At 28.5% G+C, this 23,297-nt stretch overlaps 3 protein-coding genes across 6 annotated transcripts; all 3 read right to left on the bottom strand.

Moving 5' to 3' along the window:
* Positions 1-338: 338 nt before the first annotated feature.
* Positions 339-2,298, bottom strand: LOC106764127 (protein transport protein Sec61 subunit gamma). 2 transcript variants are annotated; one of them, XR_002668138.1, is made up of 4 exons: positions 2,129-2,298; positions 1,916-2,031; positions 1,028-1,085; positions 339-603 (listed from the first exon to the last, which is right to left on the bottom strand). XR_002668138.1 is itself a non-coding variant. In XM_014648357.2 (3 exons), the coding sequence occupies exons 1-2, from the start codon at positions 2,220-2,222 to the stop codon at positions 1,916-1,918; spliced, it is 210 nt and encodes a 69-aa protein (XP_014503843.1). In that variant the 5' UTR covers positions 2,223-2,296; the 3' UTR covers positions 339-603. The 2 variants fall into 2 exon arrangements, 1 of the variants encoding a protein (XP_014503843.1); XM_014648357.2 differs by lacking the exon at positions 1,028-1,085 and having other exon boundaries at positions 2,129-2,296.
* A 15,648-nt stretch (positions 2,299-17,946) lies between these two features.
* LOC106764124 (50S ribosomal protein L23) lies at positions 17,947-19,322 on the bottom strand. Of its 3 annotated transcripts, XM_022781956.1 has the most exons (3): positions 18,744-19,322; positions 18,288-18,355; positions 17,947-18,184 (listed from the first exon to the last, which is right to left on the bottom strand). In XM_022781956.1, exons 1-2 carry the CDS (start codon positions 19,256-19,258, stop codon positions 18,334-18,336), a joined length of 537 nt encoding a protein of 178 aa, XP_022637677.1. In that variant the 5' UTR covers positions 19,259-19,322; the 3' UTR covers positions 17,947-18,184; positions 18,288-18,333. The 3 variants fall into 3 exon arrangements, with proteins under 3 accessions (XP_022637677.1, XP_022637678.1, XP_022637676.1); XM_022781957.1 differs by lacking the exon at positions 18,288-18,355 and having other exon boundaries at positions 17,947-18,219; XM_022781955.1 differs by lacking the exon at positions 18,288-18,355.
* A 2,209-nt stretch (positions 19,323-21,531) lies between these two features.
* On the bottom strand, positions 21,532-22,623 carry LOC106764270. Its single transcript, XM_014648534.2, has one exon. It carries the CDS (start codon positions 22,164-22,166, stop codon positions 21,795-21,797), a length of 372 nt encoding a protein of 123 aa, XP_014504020.1. The 5' UTR covers positions 22,167-22,623; the 3' UTR covers positions 21,532-21,794.
* Between the last annotated feature and the right edge of the window lie 674 nt (positions 22,624-23,297).

Here is a 23,297-nt window from a genome sequence, read left to right as displayed (position 1 = left end):
TACTATAGTATTTTCGTTTTTATCATAGTGGAATGTATCTTATAATTGATAAAATTTGTAACTAATTAAATCATTTGAGGTTTTATGAATGATAACCTTTTAAGAAAAGAAGGTACAAAAGTAAATTAAAATCGAAAACAATGAAATCAATTCTCTTTTCTTTGATCTCATATTATCATCATCTCTCATCCATCTCACATTTCACTCCCACCACCACGATATCTCCCATCACTACTCCTAATTACTTATAAAGAGATTGTTGAATTTTTTTTTTAAACAAAAATACTATTTGAGACAGGAAAGTATTTCCTAGCCAACTACACTGTTGAAGCATGAACTGATCACAAAAGAAAGAAAACAGTTATCATCGTCTAAAAACAAAACTACAGTTTAACCATTCCTTTTTTCCTCCTTATCCTAAATCAAAACAATGTGTCAAGGTATATAACAAAAGATAAGCACAAACTTTCATAGCTTTCCAGTCATAAGGAAAAACCAAAAATGAAATATAATAAAAGATTAATTATCTATTCATGGGGAGATTTTTCACCCTCCATTTTCTTGATAACTTGAAGTCCTGAGGCGATTGCAGTTCCCCTTAACCTGTGGAGAAAACCGAAGGTATATTTATCATTCATTTTGCACACTCTGTTCAAGACAATTTCATAAAGAACACGGCCATCATCTCGAACCAGATAAACTAAACTAAAATTATTACAAAAACCAGACTATCTAAAAATGCCTTTTCAAAGAAAGTACAAATTCCATAATAATGTCCTTGACAAAAGTTTATTTGATAAATACTCTCAAATTGCTGCCAAGGGGATATATATGCATAATCTTATACATGTACCCACGAAGTAATCCCTACTAAGATGTTTGAATATGAAAACGTAGCACCTTATTGTCATGTATATTCATTTAAAACTAACGGCAGTGGAATTTATCTTTTGAAAGCCGTATTACAATGCAAAAAATTATTTCTGGCGCTTCAAACAAATTCTACAATTTACATCAAAAGCAATACCATTCAAAGTAAGCAAGAGAAACATAGAACGTAACAGAGTCAAAGATGATAAGGTCACCTGCCAAGTAACAAATGCCAAGCATTATGATAAGGCAAAAACTAGTAGTTATTCACCCTAAAAACCAATAGAGAGATCATAAAGTTCATTAAAATGTGTTTGACTTGTCATTCAACCAGTTCAACCTCAAAACTCCATGAAACATTAATTCATATTGAACTTTCATCAAGAAGCACAGATAAAAGACAACAAGCATAATCTTATATGAGCAGGGCAAAAACAGAAGACAAACAGAGTTTGATCTCAATTTGTACAATGTGAATACAAACAAAACCCAATAAGGTCGGCTTAGTGGATGGAGTGGTGGTGGGTTAGGTGGACAGTTTGAGTAGTATGCACAAGGTTCGAGACTATAACTTTGTCGCCGTCATCGTAAACCCATTCACATCATCATATGCATAAAAAGAACCTCAATCGAACAAGAACTCATCCATACCCATTCAAGACTAAATTATTTATTTAACTTCAATTTTACTTTAAAACACATAATTTACTTCATCACTTACACTTATCAATCAATCAATAGAACGAATACTGTCTGAGCTATTATAAAATTTCCACTGTTCACTCATCCTTAGATATCCAATCGAATCGAAGCCATATTCGCTTCAAACCATCATATCAAATCGTTACCGTTACTCGCAATCACCAGAAAATAATGCTAACAACAGAAGCAATATTTCTTCCCAATTGACTAGCCAATCAAACAAGCCCTTCAAATGATTATTTTAAAATCTACACGCAAAAAAATCGAGAGATCCAAATAGCCGGAAAGAAGCATATAAAAAACAATTAAAAAAAACATTTTTGAATGAAGTAGTATAATTTACCTAACCAGATCCGACGATAATGTTGTTGATTGGAATGAAAATGAGCTTAACGAAAAACCCCACAAACCCCATCACCACGAAACCAATTGCGGTACGCACGGCAACCTTGGAGAATTCTAAAATACAAAATGCATGAAAAAAAATCAGGATCCACTGCACAGATATTCGAATCGGATTGTAATGGAAGAAACATAATTGGGATTAGGGTTTAACCTTTGCGATCGGGTTTGTGGCAACGCTTGACGAGTCTCACGCTGTCCTTTGCGAATTCTCTGAGTGGATCGAAGACGGAATCAATGGCGTCCATTCTCTCTCTCACACACTCTTTCCCTGTCTCTCAACTTTTGAAACGAGAACGGAAATAGGTGTTGATATTTTTTCTCTGATAGGAGTTTTAATTTATAAGGAGGCTAAGAATATCCTCTAGTCTATATTATCAATATTTAAAGTCACTTTTTTAATATCTACTTGAATTTTTGAAATCTAGTTAAACTTTAAGAAAAAGATGTAAAAAAACACCTTTGATTAACAGATTAATATTAATGCTTAATAACTTAAAATATAAATATTGAAAAAGTTAAGTCAAAATTTTAAAAATAACTAGAAGATAATATGATAATCTTTTAGCATAAACTGAAACAATTAAAGGAGACATAACACTAATGTTAAAATAACTTATAGATAATAAAATTCATGGAAGATACAAATGATTATTATATTAAATTTTATTAAATTTCATCTCTCATACAACAAAATTATGACCAAATACAATATCTCATGTTATTCATAACGTCAACACTTATAACCACAAGTAAACATAGACTAGAACCTCCTACAACTTTTATCAGATAACATGTCTTTCTTTAATTGAGAGTAGAGAGTAATTAAAGTATCAACATAACATGTCTTTTTCTACTTGAGACTAAAGATTTATTAAAGTATCAAGATGACATCCACAACATGACCCTTAACATCAACGTGTACACTAATATTATGTTACTACAGAATCTCTCCACGAGACTTATACCATGTTTAAATTCATCAATTCACATCCAACATAATAAAATGAATTTATCACATATTTTTCATATCAATCGAGTATATTGTATAATAATTTAACAATATATATATATATATATATATATATATATATATATATATATATATATAATTTGTTCAATAAGAAATAAGATGAAAACTCTTTGAGTAGACCTCTAGGAAAGAAATGTGTGTTTCAATAGACAATTTAAGTACCAATTTTTCCTTAGCCAAAATTTTCATAAATTTCTTATTCACATATTCAGTACAAGATCACATAAATATTTTTATTATATTCAATACAAGATCACATAGATATTTTCATTAACAATATTCATGCAGAAATTATAAAACATGAATTTCACATATTCAATACAAGATCATATATTCACACAAAAATTCTAAAGCATGGATAGTTATACAACATTAGAACATTAATGTAAAAATTTAAAGTTAGTTTCCCATACATCTATTCTTGAATGTTTTTCTTGATCGAAATTTATTCTCATAAACCTTCCAGAATTTCCACTCTAAAATTCCTATATATTCTTATTTCTTCCTAATTTTCTTTTTCCTTTCCTAACTTAGTTTTCTCTCATTCTTAGTGCAGAATCACCCTCCCCTTTTGTTAATTATAGGCCAAATTTTGGCACTATTTAATTTTATTATCATCAATATTATTTTATTAAAAATAATATTTTAATCCACCACCGTCGAAAGTTGTTTTGCTGGTTCTTTCTGAATGATAACACCTTTTTTTAAACCTTAAAAATTGTAGAAACCATATCTAAAAAGTGGAATCAGTGCTTCTTGTAATTACTACAATTATTTACCATAAATTTTTGTTTAACTTGCCATTTTTCTTTTATATATACTTATTAATCACACTTTTCTACACATAAAAATTATTACTACTAATAAAAATATTAATATAAAATTATTATTATTTATTAAGGTGAATAGTTTTCATACATCTTACACTACTCAATTTATAAAAATGGTTAAACAATTTTTATTGTATTGTATAACCGTCTAGCTAATTTATGATTGGACGATTTATATAATCAAGATTACCATGACGACCATCCAAGAAATCAAACAATTGTATTATTCAGATGGAATGGTAACCCTTACGCAATTATTAGGTTAGATAGAGATTAATTTAGAGCAAAACATGGTTAGCACCAATTAGACCATAATTTTATCTTTAATAATTCAAAGCATATCTTGAAATTTATAAATCCAGAGTTGAGATAAAGAGATAGGTTATTGCATTTATTACACATTAAATACTAAACTCATTAAATTTTTTCTAACTTTAGCATCAGAATACCTATCTAGATAACCTTTCAGTTTGACCCAACAAAGAAAAATAATAAAGACAAACATCAGAACACAGCAAATTTAGTAGACAGATAATCTCATAATCGAAATACTCATTTATCCACAATAATAACTTTTTTATTTTTATATAACTTTATTGTAAAGCAAAAAAGTATATATTAGTTTATTTAGTCCTTTTACAAAAATAAATAAATAAAAAAGAAGTATTTGATGGAGTTTTAACGTAATACAAATCTAAAATATTGGTGCCTTTATCAATGGGGCATATATGTTAACCAAACTTAGCATTTGGTTAGAGGTTTCTAGCAAAAAATAGATTTCGTACGCATGATGAGAAGCCATTATATCTATGTATAAGGTTTACTATTGTAATTGATAGACTTTGGTTGATGAGGTGATGTATGTTTTCTAAGAGTTCTTATATCACATTATTAAGTTAAACACACTCTTCCATCTATTTTTATGTAGAGTATTTATTATTTAAATTGTTTATAAGAATCCTTCATGGGATTTTATTTTATTATAACTTTGCATAATTGATTTTGAGTATTTTTTTTTTTTTGGTTTTAATGTTAAAGTATTATAAGATCTACATTGTATAATATATGACATCATCTACATGAAATGACATCATTTCGGTACATTTATGCAGGTAAGAACAACATACTAAAATAAGATAAGAAATAGCTAATTAAAAGATTAAAATACCCTAAACTTTCATAGACTAAGTTTGACTTACTCAACTAATATTCACTAAAGTAATATCCCATAAAAATAATATAAAAAAATATTATTCATGGGGATGATGACTTTTATTATTATTGCATTTATTTTGCTTACTCATTATTGACTTCATAGTGTTTTTAAAACATCCCACTTTTAGATAGTATTTAGAAGATTTCAGGTGAGAAGAAACACAAGTGGATATGCGGATCTGACTTGTACATCTAACTCTTACAAGAACACACATTTATAATTTTTTTTCTTTGCACTTAATTTTTTAACTTCAAAAATACTAACATTAAATTGATATTTAATTATGACAATTAAATTATTTTTTAAGACAAGTTGTTAGTATTGAAATGTTAAGACGTTGAGTATGTCCTGTTAACATGTTCTTAAGTTTAAGACATTTGCTAATACTCATATTAAATTAAAGATGCTCTTAAAGACAAACAAAAAATTTATTTCAAGAAAAGATATGACTCGTTTCCTTTAAAATTGTACTATATTTTAAAATTCATAGCTCTTATGTTTTCAAAAAATAACATTTACCTTATTTATTATATATATATATATATATATATATATATATATATATTAAATAAACATTCACTTTCTTCGTGGTTTTAATAAATAACATTCAAACATCTTATGTTTTTCATAAAAGGACACCAGCATCTCATCTTATCTTCAAAAATTCAGAAGAATTTACTCCCTACACCACCTCAACTTCTTCCTCCACCACCCCAATTCCACAATTGTTCCTTAGTGAAAAGGTAATGATTAAAAGATATATATGGAAAGCTTGAAATAGATTTCCATATCCGATTAATCTTTCAACGAATATCAATATCTGTGTTGAAGACGTACCAGATCTCCCATTTTCGTAGATCCTTTCAACAATTTTTTTATTTATTTTTTATATCAAAACAATTTTTGTTTTTCATAAATAAATATACAAAAAAATTTAAATCAAATACAAATAAATCAACACATAAATATCTCTACAAAAAAATTAATTAATAAACCAAAAATCCAAAGAAAATAAAATAAAAAATCGCAAAGGCAATCATAAATGGGATATCCATAGAGGGATATGGACATCTGCGTTGAAGGCCAACGAATATCCCATTTTCATGTCCCATTTTCGTGACCTCCAACGTTTCTCTCTTAGTTTTTCATGTACAAAAAGATACACCTTATATTACCAACATTGCATAGTACATACAACAAAGCAAACATACGAGCGTTGTAGAGGGCTGTTTGTGAGCAACCTTGATATAAAACATGGTATTGGGAAAATTCCATGTGTACGCATGAAACTCTCTAGATATTTTGAAGACCTTTCCATGAATCTGATTAGCATAGTAACGTTGAGTGATTGCTGGAACTTCCAAATTCTTACACATGTGATACAACTTCCTTATGTCAATGGCATCTAGTGTTGCAAGTTCTCCTGCGTGTTCATCAATTAGTTTCGCTCATTTCATGAGTATTTTAGCTCTATCACAATGACAATGGAAGCAACATAGGAAACTCAATGAGAATGGAAACAACTTAGGGAAAAAGAAATGAAAAATTAAAGAGGAAGAGGAGAGTAGGAAGAGAAGAAAAGAGAGAAATGAGTGGTTATGTGGGGGTTGCGGGACTAACGAAAATGATTGAAAAAAATAAAAGAGGAAAGGAAGGAGAAGAGGAAGAAAGGGAAAAAGAGAAATGAGTGGTTTTGTAGTAGATGCAGCACCAGAAAGGAAGAGTGAATGAGATTAGAGTTTTAAATTAAAAAGAATAAAAGTAAAAATAAATTTACCTAGGATTAGTTTTGGAATATAAAAAGATTGGAGAGAAAGGTGTGGTGGTGTAAGGAGAAAGGTGTGGTGGTGTAGGGATTAGCTCCCAAATTCGGATGGGCCAGCATAAGGCCCACCAACCCAACCTGTTACAAGCCCAATCTATTTCTCTACTTTTAGAACATATTTGTTGCATGATGAATTGCATCACAGTTTTGTATTAGCAGTCAAGCTCCTAAATTGACTTTCATTCGATAAATTAGGGTTTAAAATTTTATCATAATATATCACTATCATTACCATTGACACTGTAATGTTACATGGAGAAAATCAGTGTCGGTCATGACACCAAAACTACAGTAACATAATATTGACTTTTCTCAACATTAATATTCTGCTTCAAAGTTTAATCATTTTTATTTCATCCTAGTAATTTATAAAGTGAATTCATATCAAATGCTTGTCACATAAGCTTATGCATAAACGTGATATACACTCAATATTAAAAAACTTGTTTCTTCACATGTGATTGAGAAAACAACTCTAAAGTATATTAAGAATTCAAATGATTTGAAAGTTTTACAACAAATAAAAATAATATGAATAACATAATTTAGAAAAATTTATAAATCTATTATCTTAATATTTTAATTGAAAATAATATTTTGATATGTTATATAAATTTGTTTGATTCGTTAGTATTAAATATTTGTTTATGTCTCTCCTAAAAAAGTTGTAGTATTTTAATCAAAATATACTAGGTTAAATGTTTTTAATTTTTTAAATTTTACTTACAAGTTAGTTATTTTTAATTAAATTTTGTTAAATTTATTTAATATTTTAAATGTGTCTTTCCGTTAATATTGAAAATAAATATGTCTCCAAACAATTTAAATATTATCATAAAATAGATTTTGAAACGTAAAATAAATCTAAAAAAATTTAGTTAAAAGAACTAAATCTATATATTTATGTTGAAATGGGAGCAGATGACGTCTAAAATATACTCTCATGTTCAAGTTTCATTCTTTCTCTATAAGTTTATAGTAATTCAATATTGAGTAAAAATTAACTTTACCTCAAAATATATTGAGATTGAACAGCCGTGAGACGCTTTTTTACACATAAACCGTTCCGTCATTCTCATCTCGCTTGCACTGTATTCTATCAGTCGACTATAAGTCTATAATAACACCATATATTTTAAAATTTGGAGACTATAATTTTAAAGACGGATTATTTTTAATTTTTAATAAAATTGTTAATTAGATAAAAAATTGGACGTGGATGAAAACTCTTATAAAACGAAAAGAATAGATGTGGCAAGAAATGGTTGATGAAGGTTGATTTGAAGAGGTTTGAATGAGTCAAAGTTTTCCAAGAAAAAGGCATCCTAGGAAGGGATTGAAGAAGGATGAAGTGAAATAAATTACCTTTAAAATGAAGAGAGAAGGGTACACGTGCAAACAGTCAGAGACATATAGGGACAAAATTATTAAATCCCTGTGTGAAAGGGATGGAACACAATGTCAAAATTAAACAAAACCCACTTTGACAACCTTTAATCGCCTACAGAATTCCAGGCTTCTCTGTCGTTCAATGTCTCTTCTTCCCAATCCCCATAACCTCAAAAACTCTAAACTTTAACTAAACCCACTTTAACATATCACACATATTTCATCTTTCTGTTATAAAAGAAAACAAAAAAATTTGTAGCTAGAGACAATTGTAAGAACATCCACAGAGAAAAAGAAAGTCAACAACTTCCTCGAGCGTAATGTCTGCCGTAGAATTCTGAAAAGGATTAATTACCTCTTCCATACCTTCTACCAAGAACAAAATTTATATATGCATATCCAAATTTCAAGTACAGTTCAGCATTTATTACTTTTCAAAATCAAATTCAACATATTGGTTATCTGAAAATCGAGACCAGAACCATGTCTAAACCATGCACCATTATGGAGGTATATGTGTAAAGAAAAAATGTTGGAATTCAAACGTAAGTGTATGTTTTATATAGATGAAAATGAGAATATAATTTACTGGTTTGAAAATTTGAATTGAAAGTAGTGTTATGTGTGTATTCGTTTATTTTTCTCACGAGAGATATGAAAAGGTTTTGCATAAAAGAAATCACTAATTTTAATAATAGTTATAGTAAAGTTTATATTTCAAATAACATGGAACATGTTTCAATTCTTTGATAACCCTATATCTCTTTTCTTATATATGTGTTTCCTTTTCTTTTTAATCAATATTAGTTAGTGATTGTTTTGCCATGGCTGTTAGGATGGTAAGAAGCATCTATTTAAAAGTGAAAGGCGAAGATCAAATATTTAAAAGAACGTAGTAGTTCTGATGTCAAATATGAAAGATGCAGACCCACTAATTTTATAATATAGAGTTTTATAGTTTTTGTTTCTCGTGTCAAATCATCATGTTTTACCCTACCTCACATCATTAAGCATTTCTTCACTCTATGAAATTAATCTTTTCACTAACCAAATGATTAAATAATTCATTCAAACACTATTCATGTGAACATTTTCAAAACCTAATATTTTAATGTTTGCCTAGGAAGTATGTATATAAATTAGCAATTCCTATTTTACAAGTCATATTTAATTAATATTTTGTATTTTCTTTCTAATTAGTATTTTGTATTTTTTCTCTCTAAACAATCACCGGAGTACATTTGATATTAAAGAATTCACATCTTAATTAGCTATGTCTTTTAGTTTTTATAATTATGATTATATTTAAAGTTGTTCTTTTAACGTTTTCTTGTTATGTACTACAAGATAATAATATATGTGAGACAATATGATTGGATGCATGTAAATATTTTTTAGTGGTAGCCATTATTTTAAATATTTTAACATTCCACAAACACAAAATGAGTTTTGGAAAAAAAACAAAATCTGATTATATTTAGTAGTTTTTTTTTGGAAGAAAATATACTTAATATGTAAAATAAAAAATACATTTTCTTCTTTTCAAGTTACGATATAAAAATATATAAAATTAAAGGCTTAAACAAAGGTGTTATTGGAGAGGCTGGATTCATAATTAATTAGATGTTGATTAGTTGGTGCATTTAGATGTAGAACCTCAATAATCAAAGCACATGCACGTATCTATAATTACTAGATACATTGGTTAAATTGTCTTTTCATTGAAACACGTAGTTTATTTTGAAACACATAATTTATTAGGTGGGATTTTTTAATTATCAAAACACGAGAAATAATGCCGACAAACTAATGCAGAAAAAGTTTGGTAGCAAATATCAAAGAAGTTTTTAGGTTTTTTTTTTACAGAAACATCAATGTTTTACAGCTTCCTAATTATGCAGATTTTCCCAAATATAACGTTGCAGATCACGCGCAACATTACCTTTTTATTATTTGTGATCTGAAAACGAAAAAGAAATGGATTCTTAATGTATAGAACAAGAAGAAGAACAAAGCTGATCAATCTTTATACCTAATCAATGCTATATAACACTAATATTTTGGACCTACAGAAAGAGAGAGCAACATGCAAATGAAGAGGGACATGGAAAACCAGTCACAAATGTTTATTTCATGAGTGTTGTAATCTGATGACCATGATGTTCTAGAACGGTTTACAAATGTCTTGTAGCAGGAACTATTTTCTAAGGGCTACTGGAGCCACAAAAATGAAAAAAGCGATGATGAATTAATTGCAACAGAAAAGAAGATTAAAGAAAAATAAAAGTTGAAGAAATGCCTGGCTTTCCCATGTACGCCGCCTAATCTGAAACGAGAACCCTGGTCCTCTTCAAAACCGCGTCTTTGGGCCATGTTGGTGACAAAAAACATCATCGAAGAACGGTCGAATATGGAAGAAGTTGTTGTTGTTGTTCTTCATGGGAAGGGAAGAAAAGCAGCATGATGATGATGATGATATGATGATGGTGGTGTGAGTTTATAAGAAATTTTGGTTTAGGTGGGCCATGAAAGAAGGCATTTTTGTTTGAGACGTTGGAGTGGTTCTCTTTGTCTTCCTCACAAACAACAGTCAATGCTTTTAGCCAACCCAACCACTTTTTTCATTTTTTTATTCATTTTCTCCTTTTTCTTCTTTTTATGTCTTCCTTCTTCTGTACCTTCACCTACCAGGGAACAATGTGCATCCAAAAGCCTACATCATCAACCACACCAACACCATTTACTTTTCCACTGCTTCTACATTTTTACTATAATAAACATCAACTTTCTTATTTATTTTTTTATTACTCACACAAATCAATAAATCATAAAGTTACGTAAAGTCACCAATTATTGCTTCATAAATGATCTATTTATTTTATTGTTATCATCATTCAACGTCAGTGGTTTACTCTTTACATCACTGTGAACAATTCATAAATAGTAAATGACAAATGTATGTATTTCTATGCACTTCTCATATTGACTACCTAAATATTTCTCATTTCTAAATTGTTTTTTTTAATAATTTTTAATTATTAAAAAGTCAAATTTTAATATAAAATGAATTATTATAAACAAATTCTATTATTTTAAAATTTATTAGAAATTATATTTTTAGAATTATTTTTGTCTTTTTTTTAAATAATTTTGCATTCTATTTATTTATTTGAATATTGAAGACTTTTCTGTGTGATTCTTGTAATGAAATCTCTGTTCGGTTTCTTAAATAGAGTAAATGAGATTTTTACTCTTCTTCTGGTTTTACGTACTTCAATGCATGTGAAGTTTTCCTCTGTCACATTTATGGTCTAAGCTTTCTCTTCGGTTCTCTATTGATCAATGGTTTTTATGATATATCTTGGTCATGTTTTCGTTCTCTATAGTTGTTCTTTGATCTTTTTCAACTGAGAGAGCAAGGTAGAGTTTTCTAAAGTTGGTTTGAGCTCCTAAAAGGTAAGGAAAGCTGATATTTGTTATTAATTGTTAATTTATAAGTATGATTTATGATTATTTAGATGATAGTATGATTTAATTAAAATCCATTGACAATGACTCCACAGAGCAGTAGAGGTCACCACAAGTACATGAACCACTATAGCTCGACATTCATATTATATTTGATGGGTTAACTCTAAGTCTTTGATATGATTAAGATGAATGTTTATTATGTATGTAATATAATTAATGTATAATGAAATTTTATTGTATTACGATGAACTATTTTACCACTAACTTAACCTTACTTTTGTGTTGTCTATACGTTTTAATGATATTGTTTTTGTGTTTTCTGTTTTTGTATATGTTTTGCTCTTTTACAATGAACACCTAAATGGTGTGAACTGAAGACTTTTTTTAGTTTTTTTAGTATTACATGGTTCTACAATATGTAAATCTCTTGTTAAAATAGTAAGTTTATTTCATCTAGTTATTATTTTATCATATATATATATATATATATATATAATATTTTATTTTAATAATTTTATATATTATTAAAATGTGATTTACACATTGTAGACATTCTTTTACTTTACATTTCTTACTTACTTTTTAACATTTTTTTAATCAAATTTATATTTTTTTTTAAAATAAATCAAAGTTTAATGATAAATTATTTTCAATATTACTGAAGATGTAATAATAAATTAATTATTTATTTTATTATTATTTATTAGTGAAAACATAAAATTTTTTATTATAAAAATAACAAAATTATAATAATTAAATTAAATATAAATAATTTTTATAATTTTATTATAGATAAAACATAATAAATGTTTAAGTTATATTTTCATTATAATTAAAATATATTTCAATTTAATGTCGCCCACAATCCATATTAATCATGTTATAGTAATCATGAAAGAATAAAATTATAACAAAATATTTTAACAGTTATTTTAATGAAATTCAATATTACTAACAAATGATTCATATCTCACTATAAATTCTATAGTTACCATTTTCTAGAATGCCTCCATTATTGATTGATTTATATCTTGGTTTCGCATAAATTATATTCAATTGTAAAATCAACCACTGTCCACACTCATAATGACCAATTTATTGTTAGGACACCATCACCAATTTATTCTTTACATCAAGCATGTGAATATCTCTCATACATAATACATTACAAATATATGTATTTATTTTTAGATAATCAATATTTTAAGATTATCTGAAAGAGTGAGCTTGATGTGAATTTCATTATCTCATTTTTATTTTTTAAAGTAAAAATTGAATCTTATTTTCAATATCGTATTTAGCGAATATAAATTTATTGTTTTATTTAATTTTCATGTGTGATTGTTAATTCGTATCCATTTTTTTAAGCATCAATTAAAAACTTTCAAATATGTTGAAAGAGAGTTTATTGTAAATCTCAATTCTTGATACTACACGTTAGGTAACACATGAAAAAAATAACACAAATGAAATTGATAAAGTAAAAAATTATTTTTAAAAATTATTAAAAGAAAACAAATAATAAAGTTTTAAAATGTTTGAAATATCTTTTTATTTCATTTTTTAAATCTAGATATCTTTTATTGTAATAATAAAAATTATAATACATCACTTGAATTAACTTGTATAGAGAAAAAAATTAAATTCAAATTTAAACACAGATATTTTTTAATTTTGGAATTTTAGTTTATGTTGGATGTTGATAAAAAAAATAAATTATGATTATAAATTGTTATATTATAGTAATTTAAACATTTTTATAAAATCACAATGATAAATTTTCACTTATAAAAACATGTTAGGAAACAAAAATAATTATAAAAAAAATATCAAAATAATATTCTATATTATACAAATAGATAAAAAGTAAACTATTAAAAAAAAGTAAAATCATGTTTTAGAAACGATTTGATGTACCATTAAACAAAATCATGCAAAAAAATATATAATTAAAATTATGATTAAGAAAACACATTAAAAAAATTAAGAAAATATGAGATATAATATCTCGAACTAATCAAACATTTGAAAGATGATAGAAATTGTATTATGTTAACCAATCAATTAAGAATTTATACCATTAACCAATTGCAATTGAGAATTAAATTCATTCATGTAAAAATAAAATAAATAATAAATAAAATATTAAAATTGCGTACAAATAATTGAATATATATATATATATATATATATATATATATATATATTATCGTACCCAATTTAAAACATAGTATATTATCTATCTTTATGCAAGATTAATATCAATTGTTTTTTCAACACGAAACAAATTTGAATGATACCCGCAACAACGAGTTTATTCTTCATCATTGGTCATTCACCTTATAATAATTTATTTATTGTTGTTGTCATTCAAATTATAGGGTTAAATATGTTTTTAGTCCCTATATTTTGGGGCGATTTTAGTTTTAGTCTCTCTTTCAAACTAATGTACAATTTAGTCCTTCAACTTTAGAAAACTTTGGTTTTAGTCATTTTTACCAAATTGTTTTAACTTTATTTGCTGCTTCAAGTACGTTTCATTATAGCATTTTGATTATTTACATTGTTTGACATATTTTTGCTTCAATATTAATTGAGAAACGCATTTGAAACAACAAATAAAATTAAAAAAAATTTGATAAAAAGGACTAAAACCAGAGTTTTCTAAAGTTGAAGGACTAAATTGTACCTTAATTTAAAAGAGGGACTAAAACTAAAATCGCCCCAAAATAAGGACTAAAAACATATTTAACCCGAAATTATATATTACTCATTGTTGTAACTGTCAATGGGCTTATTAACGGTTGTAAATTATATACTTTTATAATCACTTACAACTTTTCCTTCAATCACTATTTTTTTTTTAATCATAAATATATAGATTTTATTGTGACTTTTTTCTAATACGTCTGTCACTTTTTTTTTTTTTTTTTTAAATTTTATGCTAATATGTTAAAGAAGATAACACATATCATCGAATGATTTTTTTAAATTCTTTAAAATTTTTTAATTGTTTTTACTTTTAAAAAATTATCACATATCAACATTATACTACATAACAATGATAATGTGACTCAGTGATAAATATTATTGCATTAATCTCAATTTCGTTGGTATATTTTTATTTTGTCCTACTTATATTTTTATTTATCTCATTTCTTTTAAATTAAACAATTTTATTCTTCTTTAAATTCAAACAAAATTTAATTTGTATATAAACTTTTACAAATATTTTTATTAAAATTTCTATTCTTAATTAAATCAAATTTATTTGTATTCATAAATTTAGTTAATTATATAAATATTAATCATGTTCTTTTAAAAAAATACATGACACGTTACAAATTATAGATGTGAAAATAAAATTTCGTCATATGAAATTTTACTTTTTTAAAGACAGTCTCTTCTTCCATCTTCTACATTAATTAAAATTTTCACGATACTCTCTCCAATTTTTTATTTTAAGAAAATGAATTTTCATGTCATTAATTTGTTCACTGTTTTATTTTTAAACTCTTATAAGTAAAAATAAGCTTAATATTGTTAAAAATATTTAATAAAAATACTAATTTTAATAATTATATTTATTATCAAAATTTATTTAACTAATTAATGCATATAAAGAATAAAAAATAATAACATACATACTATTACTACTACTATTATGATTGATATTATTGTGATATAAAAACTATTAAAATATGTTGTACAAGCTTCGAAAAACAATTTCATCTACTCACAACTCTTAAGTAAAAACCAATAAATTTTATCAACCAACCTTTATTTTATAAATAGTCTCTCATTCTCTGATATATTAAAGTTTGTCCACCAACTCTTATTTTAAACTATTATCTCATTCCCTGATATATACTACACTGAGTGGCATAACTTTACATGAAATCTCTTTCATGTAAAGTTTTTACTCTATTAATAGTTTACATGTTATAATAAAACTGATTTATTATTATAAGGTTTTCATTGCTATAATAAATCTGTTTTATTATGATAAGTTTTTGTTATGTCATAACTTTTTATGACAGAAAAAATAGACTATGTGCGCTACAACTTATACAATCCGTGCTTACTGAAGTTTATATTAGTTTATACAGTCTCGATCGGATTTTAAGGTTATCTCTAAACAAATAAACTATAGTTGGAGTATAGTTTATCAATCAAGACACATCAATTATTTTTGTGTTGAACTTAACGAATTGTACCTACCATCACATAGCAAATTTTGTTTTAAAAAGTTAAAAGTGAGAAAGATAGATTCACGCCATGTTTGGTAAGAAGTGTTGTATCAGTACTGCCATATACTATTGTTCTAATGCATTTAAAACGATAGCACAATCACATCAAAATTGATAGCAATGGCATTACTCGAATGTAATGGTATCAAATGCAGTGAAGTTTTCAGTCACACATTATTTTTGCTCAATTATTGATGTTGCATGCTTCAACCAACACGCGATAAGCTCGAATCTGCTATTCCTAAACCAGTACTTACATTCAACAACATTACTCAGTTTATTATACATCTAACTCTCCAAATTCAATATTTTATTCACTTGCTTTACAAGAGCCAGCACAAACATATGCATGTGTCAGCATTTTATTACACTGTTGTATTTTTTAGCATTAAAATAAAATAATCATATAAAACTTGTTATATTGTTTGGAAAGGAAGACGATCATGAAAGTTAAAAAATAGAGAATAGAAAATGCTTTCTTTAAATACAAGTTTATGATTGCTAGTAGTTATGCAGGTAATAGACTCTTTTTTTTGTCTGAGAGAATATGTAATATTATGAGTAATTTTGGAAAACAAAAATATATGCACAAATTGAGATATCTTCTCTGTTACTGTTATGAGTGTCTATAACCATCATTGGAGGGGCAAGTAAGTGCAAAATTAATGAAAAATTTAGAGACAAGTGCAACATACTACAAAAATATATTGAAATTCTTGCTGATATAGTGAAGAGAAGTTGTTTTCAATAGTGAAATGGATAGAAAGATCAAGAGCAAAGATAAATGTCATAATTACGTTCTTACTAGATAACATAATAATGTACATAATTATAAACAAACTAAGAAAATTGAAATGTAAAAACATACGAGATGGCAAATACTCTTCATCAACAGAACTTAATCCGATTTGGAAAATAAGAGAAGGATTCAAAGGATGATAAAGCAAAATAAAAATCTAAAGGATAAAAAGGACACAAGGCAGATCTGTGAGATAAGAAACTTGGACACTTCAAGTCATAATGTTCAAAGTAGGAAAAGTCAAACGAAAGAAGTTTGTCAAAAATGATACCAAGAAAAATCTAATGTCACATGGGAAAATTTGACTTAATTGACTTTGAAGATGAAGACATATAGAAGAAGAATCACAACTTTGTTTTATGGTAGACATGGAGTTTAAACTACCTTTGAATGAGTCACATGAATAGGTAGACTTCATTAACATTCATTTTATCATACAAGCATGTAATGAGCTTCTACATAAGACTTTACTGTTTTTGGAAACCTTCTATTAACTGCTAAAAAGGATTTAAGAGTTGTGACTAAATAGCTCAGCATTTGAAAATCATGTTCAACTCTACAAATGATCTAATCACTCAAAATTTGGAGCAGAGAAAATACAATGAGACACTGTTCAAAGTAAACGAAAATGTCAAATGAAGTCCTAAAAGTCTAAGTAAAAACTTTAGAATAATAAGAACAAAAAATGATTCATTGATTTTGAAAAACAGAATTATAGAAAAAAGAGTCTATCTTCAATAGGCCATCCTCCACATGTAGATAACCTACTAAGATAGAACAGGGTTTTGAAAAAACTCACATCCTTGAAAAGATCGGAGAAAAAAAGGCTTGATCTTCTTGTAAGAAGTTCACAACACCCCACATGATAGGAAACGATTAAGACTTGATCTTCTTGTAAGAAGTTCACAACATCGCACTTCTATTACTATTTAAGGTTGGTTTTTGCAAAACATGATTTACTTGTGTGGCATGCAGTACTGCAAAAGCTGTAGAATAGGATGCAGCATGGTCCAAAAATCTTAATCCTTATGAGAATGTAGATCATACCAAAATTGACGAGAACAAAAAATGAACCCCTTTAAAAGATCCATAATGGGTTGTCCAGAAAAAAAGAAAAGTACGCAACATCTAAAGACATTATGTAAAAATTTGCTCCACCTTATATTCCGAACAAAATTGGTAAACTTTTCTTTTACGAGTACGGACTCCATATATACAAGCTTGATAATATTTAGATATACCATAGTTACTTAGTCAGAAGATATTTGTATACATAAAGTGTCTCCATACCGTGATGAAATGCATTTCATTCAATATTTACCATCGGCAGATACCAGGTGCTTCTGTTGTTCTCTTTGCAAACACTTCCTCACATTTTGAAGCATATACAAAGCCAACTGCATGAGTGACTCAGACCAATTAAATTGCTTATCTATAAAAGAAAACAACTTAGATCAAAGTACTGTTATTGCTGTTAACCAATTAGAAATTAAATTTTACCTTGATAATCTGCAAAATCTTCTAATTCAGACTTTTATGATGCAAGTTACCGAAATACAACTTCAATTCTGATAAGAGAACAATACAAAACAGAACTGTATCCAAATTTGTCTCTATAAATGTTTGACAAGTATATAGCATAAAACAAATTGTAGGCGTGGGGTGCGGGCAACGAGAGGGAGGAGGAAAAACTGTATGCATTTCTACTTCACTTCAAAATCTTGAGAATTTGCAAGACAAGGATTCCCATAAGTAGAAACATGTGGTTCTACTCAATCAAAATCAACCGAGTTTAAGAAGAAAATTTATTAGCACAATTACCACTAATGAACAAAACCCATCGCACCATACACCATTTCTGTTACACTTCAACAGACAAAATATATTGACAGCTACAACCATCTCCTAGAAAACAGCAACAACAACATCAACTATCAAGTAGAACTACTACCAGACCTCATGCTGGACCAGGGGAACTTGGCATCATTGGCACTCTCGCGGCGGCCCAAACGCCCATGCTGTTGGGCCCGGAAGGGCCGTTGGGCCCTGAAGGGCTGCTGGGTCTCTTTTCTGTCATCGAGCCAGTGACTCCTGGCGTGGGTCTCTTCCTCGACGACGCTGGACGTGGTTTGCTTGTTGACCCTCCTCTTATCCTCCTCGATGATTCGGATCGGGTAGAGATCGGGCGAAAGGGAGAGCGGGTTCTTGAGAGTGACATAAGCCTTTTTGTAATCGGGTTTGGCGATCAACAACCCGCCCCATTTCCTCTTTTTACCCTCCATGTTCAATGTATGAACCTTCTCGACCTCGAACCCGTAGAGGGATTCAAGAACACGCTTGATTTCGATCTTCGAAGCGGAAGGAATGGTCTTCAGTGCAATTTCTTGGATGTTGGTGAAGGTTTTCGGCATCAAAAGTTTTATGGGTAGATTCGCAAACTGCACCACCCTTCTTCCCATTCTGCTTCCCATGCTCGCTCACCACACTACCTTTGCAAAACTTCAAAACTTTCCCCTCTGCTCTTTCACCCTAAAAATAAATATAGGCCAAACCCCAATTTTCACATTGGGCCTGATTTCTTTTGTTCTTTCCTCACGGGGGTTACTCCCTGTACCTCCCCAATTCTAACTCCCACCCCCATTCCATTTTTAAGATTTGTTTTATTAGTTTACTTTTTATATTAATTTTTAGATATTTTAATAATAGAATTTATATGTTTTGATGTATTATTTTTAAATATATTTTTAACGTATAAATGGGAGAGTGAGAGTTGCAGAGAGTGTTTGGAGGAGGAGCGTTTCAAAAACTTCGGTGGGGGTGCGGGTGGGAATACGAAGGAGAGGAATTTGAGTCTGTGTGTTTTGACTGAGGCAGACTGTAAAAGAGTAGGTTAACTTTAGTAAATAGGTGTAAAACGGTAAAAATAAAAAAAAAAACATAAAGATTAATTTTGTATTTAAAAAAAAAATCCAAAAAAATTGGGGGATGGGGGTTGGAATTGGAGAGGTACAGGAAGTAACTCCCTTCCAGACTCCGAAAGAAGAAGGCCCAATCTTGAATGAAAAGAATTTGGATAGGAAAAAAAAGTAGAAAAAAAAAATTAGAGAAAATAGATAGTGTCTTACATGTTTATATCTTCTTCTTTTTTTCAAAATTATATATAAAAGTTAATGAAAAAAGGTTAGCAAAAACATTTCTACTATTGTAATACGGTATTCAAAAATAAAATAAAATTATATTTTATAATAAAAATATATTTTCCAAAACAAACACCTTTAAAATCGTAGAAGACTAGAAGTAAATAATTTTTCAGAGTTTACGCGAAAGATCTGCTGTATTCAATTGGCAAAGTCCAAACAATGTATAACGTTTAAAAAATGTACGTCTAGTCGATGCCCACTGTTCAAGTTTGATACATTGTTCATTCAAAATCCCTATTTTCACGCAAAATGTTCTCACAATGGTTGCAACATTGTCCCAAGTATTTTGCGTTGCCTCAACAAACATTCATAATTTTAACTTTCACTTCCATACATTTTAATATTTTCATGGTATGATTTAAAATATAAATTTTACATCTTAAATTATATAATCTCAATTATATATTTTATATTATAAAGAATACAATTCAAAATACAATGTTTTATATTTAAATGGATACAATTCAAAATATTTTCCTAGAACCAAACATATACCTACTTAAAGATTTTAAGAACACTTCAAATACTTTAACCCTGAATTTCTTTCCCTTCAAATTGGATAAGAAACACTTCAAATACTTTAACCCTTCAATCTCTTTCCCTTTAAATTGGATAAGAATTGTTTCCCTTCAAATTAGATAAGAATTGTGTCTCATTATTTAGATTACTTATCATAAATTCTTACTTAGATGATGTTTAATAATTTGTTAATCTTGAATTATTATAATTAATATTAAATTATTTTAAGTATCATGTGATTGATGTGATGTCATCCTGATTTAATACATACGCGTTAATTATTATAGGTTGATTTAACAGTTCAACAAGTATTCAATCAGGAGTAGATTCTATATTGTCTTAATCAAAAGAACCTTGGACATATATAATACACAAAATATACAAATTGTATTTTAAAGTATATAATTCATAAATATATATATATATATATATATATATATATATATATATATATTTTATTTTATATTTCAAAATACATAATATATTCTAAATTTGACATTTAGAATAAAAAATTATGAGGGTGCATATTAAAATTATGGAGGTGTAGGAAGAAGATGCCGAACAACAAATTTTTGCTTATTGAGGTGAACTTTTCAAACTAAATCTTCCTTTTGTGAGCCCAAATTCTGTAAAGAAAGAACCAAAACAGATTCTAATAGTCACAAGTTCTTATTTCAAACATCCATATTTTTAAAGTATGTGTTTCAACATAACTTTTTGAAAATATTTTATCTAATATATTTAGGAAGTTACTAGTGAATATTTCAACTAAAAATCTCTGTTTTTTTTTTGGTAAACGTTTAAAGGGAAAAACAAAATTTAAAGTGAAGCATGAGATGTTATATCAGTTAGAAAAGTGAGTGAATTCTTTCTTTTTCTTCTTTATACAAGGCCACCCACTTTTCCATCATTTTCTAGATTTCTGTATTAATTTCTTGGACTTCATCATACTCTTCTGCAAGAATCCTGTGAACTCTCCTTCATTAATCCACAACAAGAAAAAAAAGAAAAGAAAAGAACCCTACTAAAGTTGGAGTTATGGAGTAATAATTTATCTAGAACTAAAACACATCATAAGAAAATAGCATAGCCCATTTAATCTTACATACAACCTTGCATGAAGCTGCTTCAAAATTTGCCATATAGTCGTGCAAATGTAACCTATTGTAGCTATATATAACTCACTGGACTATGGATACCAACAGGAAAATTAACTGATATATGAGAAAAATGATCTCAGACTAAGTTCTCTGTGTTACAATACCTCTTGACAGAAACAGTGATCATCTCATCTTGTAGCCAAAGGAAACCAACGTTGGTGGAAGGAAGATTGGTAAGCCATCATGAACAAGACAAAGAGAAGCAACAGTGCCACTCCCCATGGAGACCCTCCAGCTCTGTGAAGCGACTCTCTCTCTTCTGGCAACGGTATTGGGAACGAGGCTCCACTTGAGAGGCAGTGAACGACCAGCAGCAACAGCAGTGGAACCAGAGCCAGAAAGATCTTCACCTGCACAAGCAAGTCCTCGAACAAGGACTCGTAGTTTATGTACCAGGAGAACGCCAGCACGAAGAAAAGGATCAACACGAAGAACACAAGGTGGAGAGGAAAAGACAAATACTCCCACAAGTAGTAGTACTGATCATGGTACCTTGCCATGTTTAGATGTTTGTGAAGAACTAGTGGTTCAGAATTTTAGATGTGAGATTGAATGAGAAAATCTATAAGAAAAACTATAAGAGAATCAAAGTAAAAACTAACTGCGTTTAAGAAAAGTAAAACATATATAACAAAGTGCAATACGAATTAATAGTGCCTGTCAAAAGAGAAAGTAGAGATTCTACTTTTTATTTTATTCTTGAAAGGAGTGAGAAACATCGAGAGACTATAGGAAGAAAATAATAATTGCTGGTTTAGATTGAAAATGGTGTGATCCAATGGGGAGGTGCCAGATACTATGAACAAGGAACAAGAAAACGTGTGAAGATGAGAAAATCAAGGAATTGAAATTAGAAATTTAGAAGCAGTGAACACTGTAGTTTGTGATAAAGAGGAGGCAAATGGGGTCATTCCATTGGGAAATCTGCGTCTTGCTTATTGCCATGGCCCATGTTTCCACTTCCAAGCTTTATTAGGGTTTGGCTACCACATTCTTCACTGTATCTGATTCTTATCAGATAAATTCGTGTCCATTTGCATATTCTATATTACGCGAGATATAATAAAACAACAGAAATAAAAATAAAATAAAGTAAGAAAAAAATGAAGGCATCTCAAGCAAAATGCATAGTTTAGTTTAAGTTTGAGCAGAATTTTCTCATATTTATCTAGTTAGAAAAAAGATACACAGATAGTACTCTGTCATCCATGATCATGCATAGTTTTTCATCGTTCTTTTGTCTTTTTCTCTTTTTGATAATGTTCCTCCGCTCCTTCAATGGTTGCTTTCAATTGCTTTTGAAGTATTCTCTTACCAGTAATAATGCACTACATAGAATCAACTATTTTGGTTAGCTTGGACCGACCGTTGTAGTTTAATCCAAACATCATAATAAATAGGATCCCGATATGTTAACAACGCTATTTGACAACGTTTTTTGACAACCACAAGTGTCGGCAATGTATTGGATGATTTAATTATTATTTTTTGAGTTTAAAAACCGATTTGAAAAAAGGGAGTTTGTGTTGTTCCAAAAACACCCTTAGTCATTTGAGTCAGTCTTTCTCCTTCGTAGTACTCTCTCTCTTTCTCCATTTTAGGTTTTCGTTTTTCTCTGAAGCTCTCTGTCT

This window comes from Vigna radiata, chromosome 6 (genome assembly GCF_000741045.1).
Source record: "Vigna radiata var. radiata cultivar VC1973A chromosome 6, Vradiata_ver6, whole genome shotgun sequence".
NCBI classification, from domain to species: domain Eukaryota; kingdom Viridiplantae; phylum Streptophyta; class Magnoliopsida; order Fabales; family Fabaceae; genus Vigna; species Vigna radiata.
Note: the sequence above shows the minus strand (reverse complement) of the source record. Positions and strands in the feature narration are given on the sequence as shown.

Coding starts and splice junctions, on each gene's coding strand:
- LOC106764127 (XM_014648357.2), bottom strand. CDS start 2,222: ATGGACGCCATTGATTCCGTCTTCGATCCACTCAGAGAATTCGCAAAG. Junction 2,032..2,128: donor CCACAAACCCGATCGCAAAG/GTTAAACCCTAA, acceptor TTTGTATTTTAG/AATTCTCCAAGGTTGCCGTG.
- LOC106764124 (XM_022781955.1), bottom strand. CDS start 19,258: ATGGGAAGCAGAATGGGAAGAAGGGTGGTGCAGTTTGCGAATCTACCC. Junction 18,185..18,743: donor TTCCCCTGGTCCAGCATGAG/GTCTGGTAGTAG, acceptor TCACTCATGCAG/TTGGCTTTGTATATGCTTCA.
- LOC106764270 (XM_014648534.2), bottom strand. CDS start 22,166: ATGGCAAGGTACCATGATCAGTACTACTACTTGTGGGAGTATTTGTCT.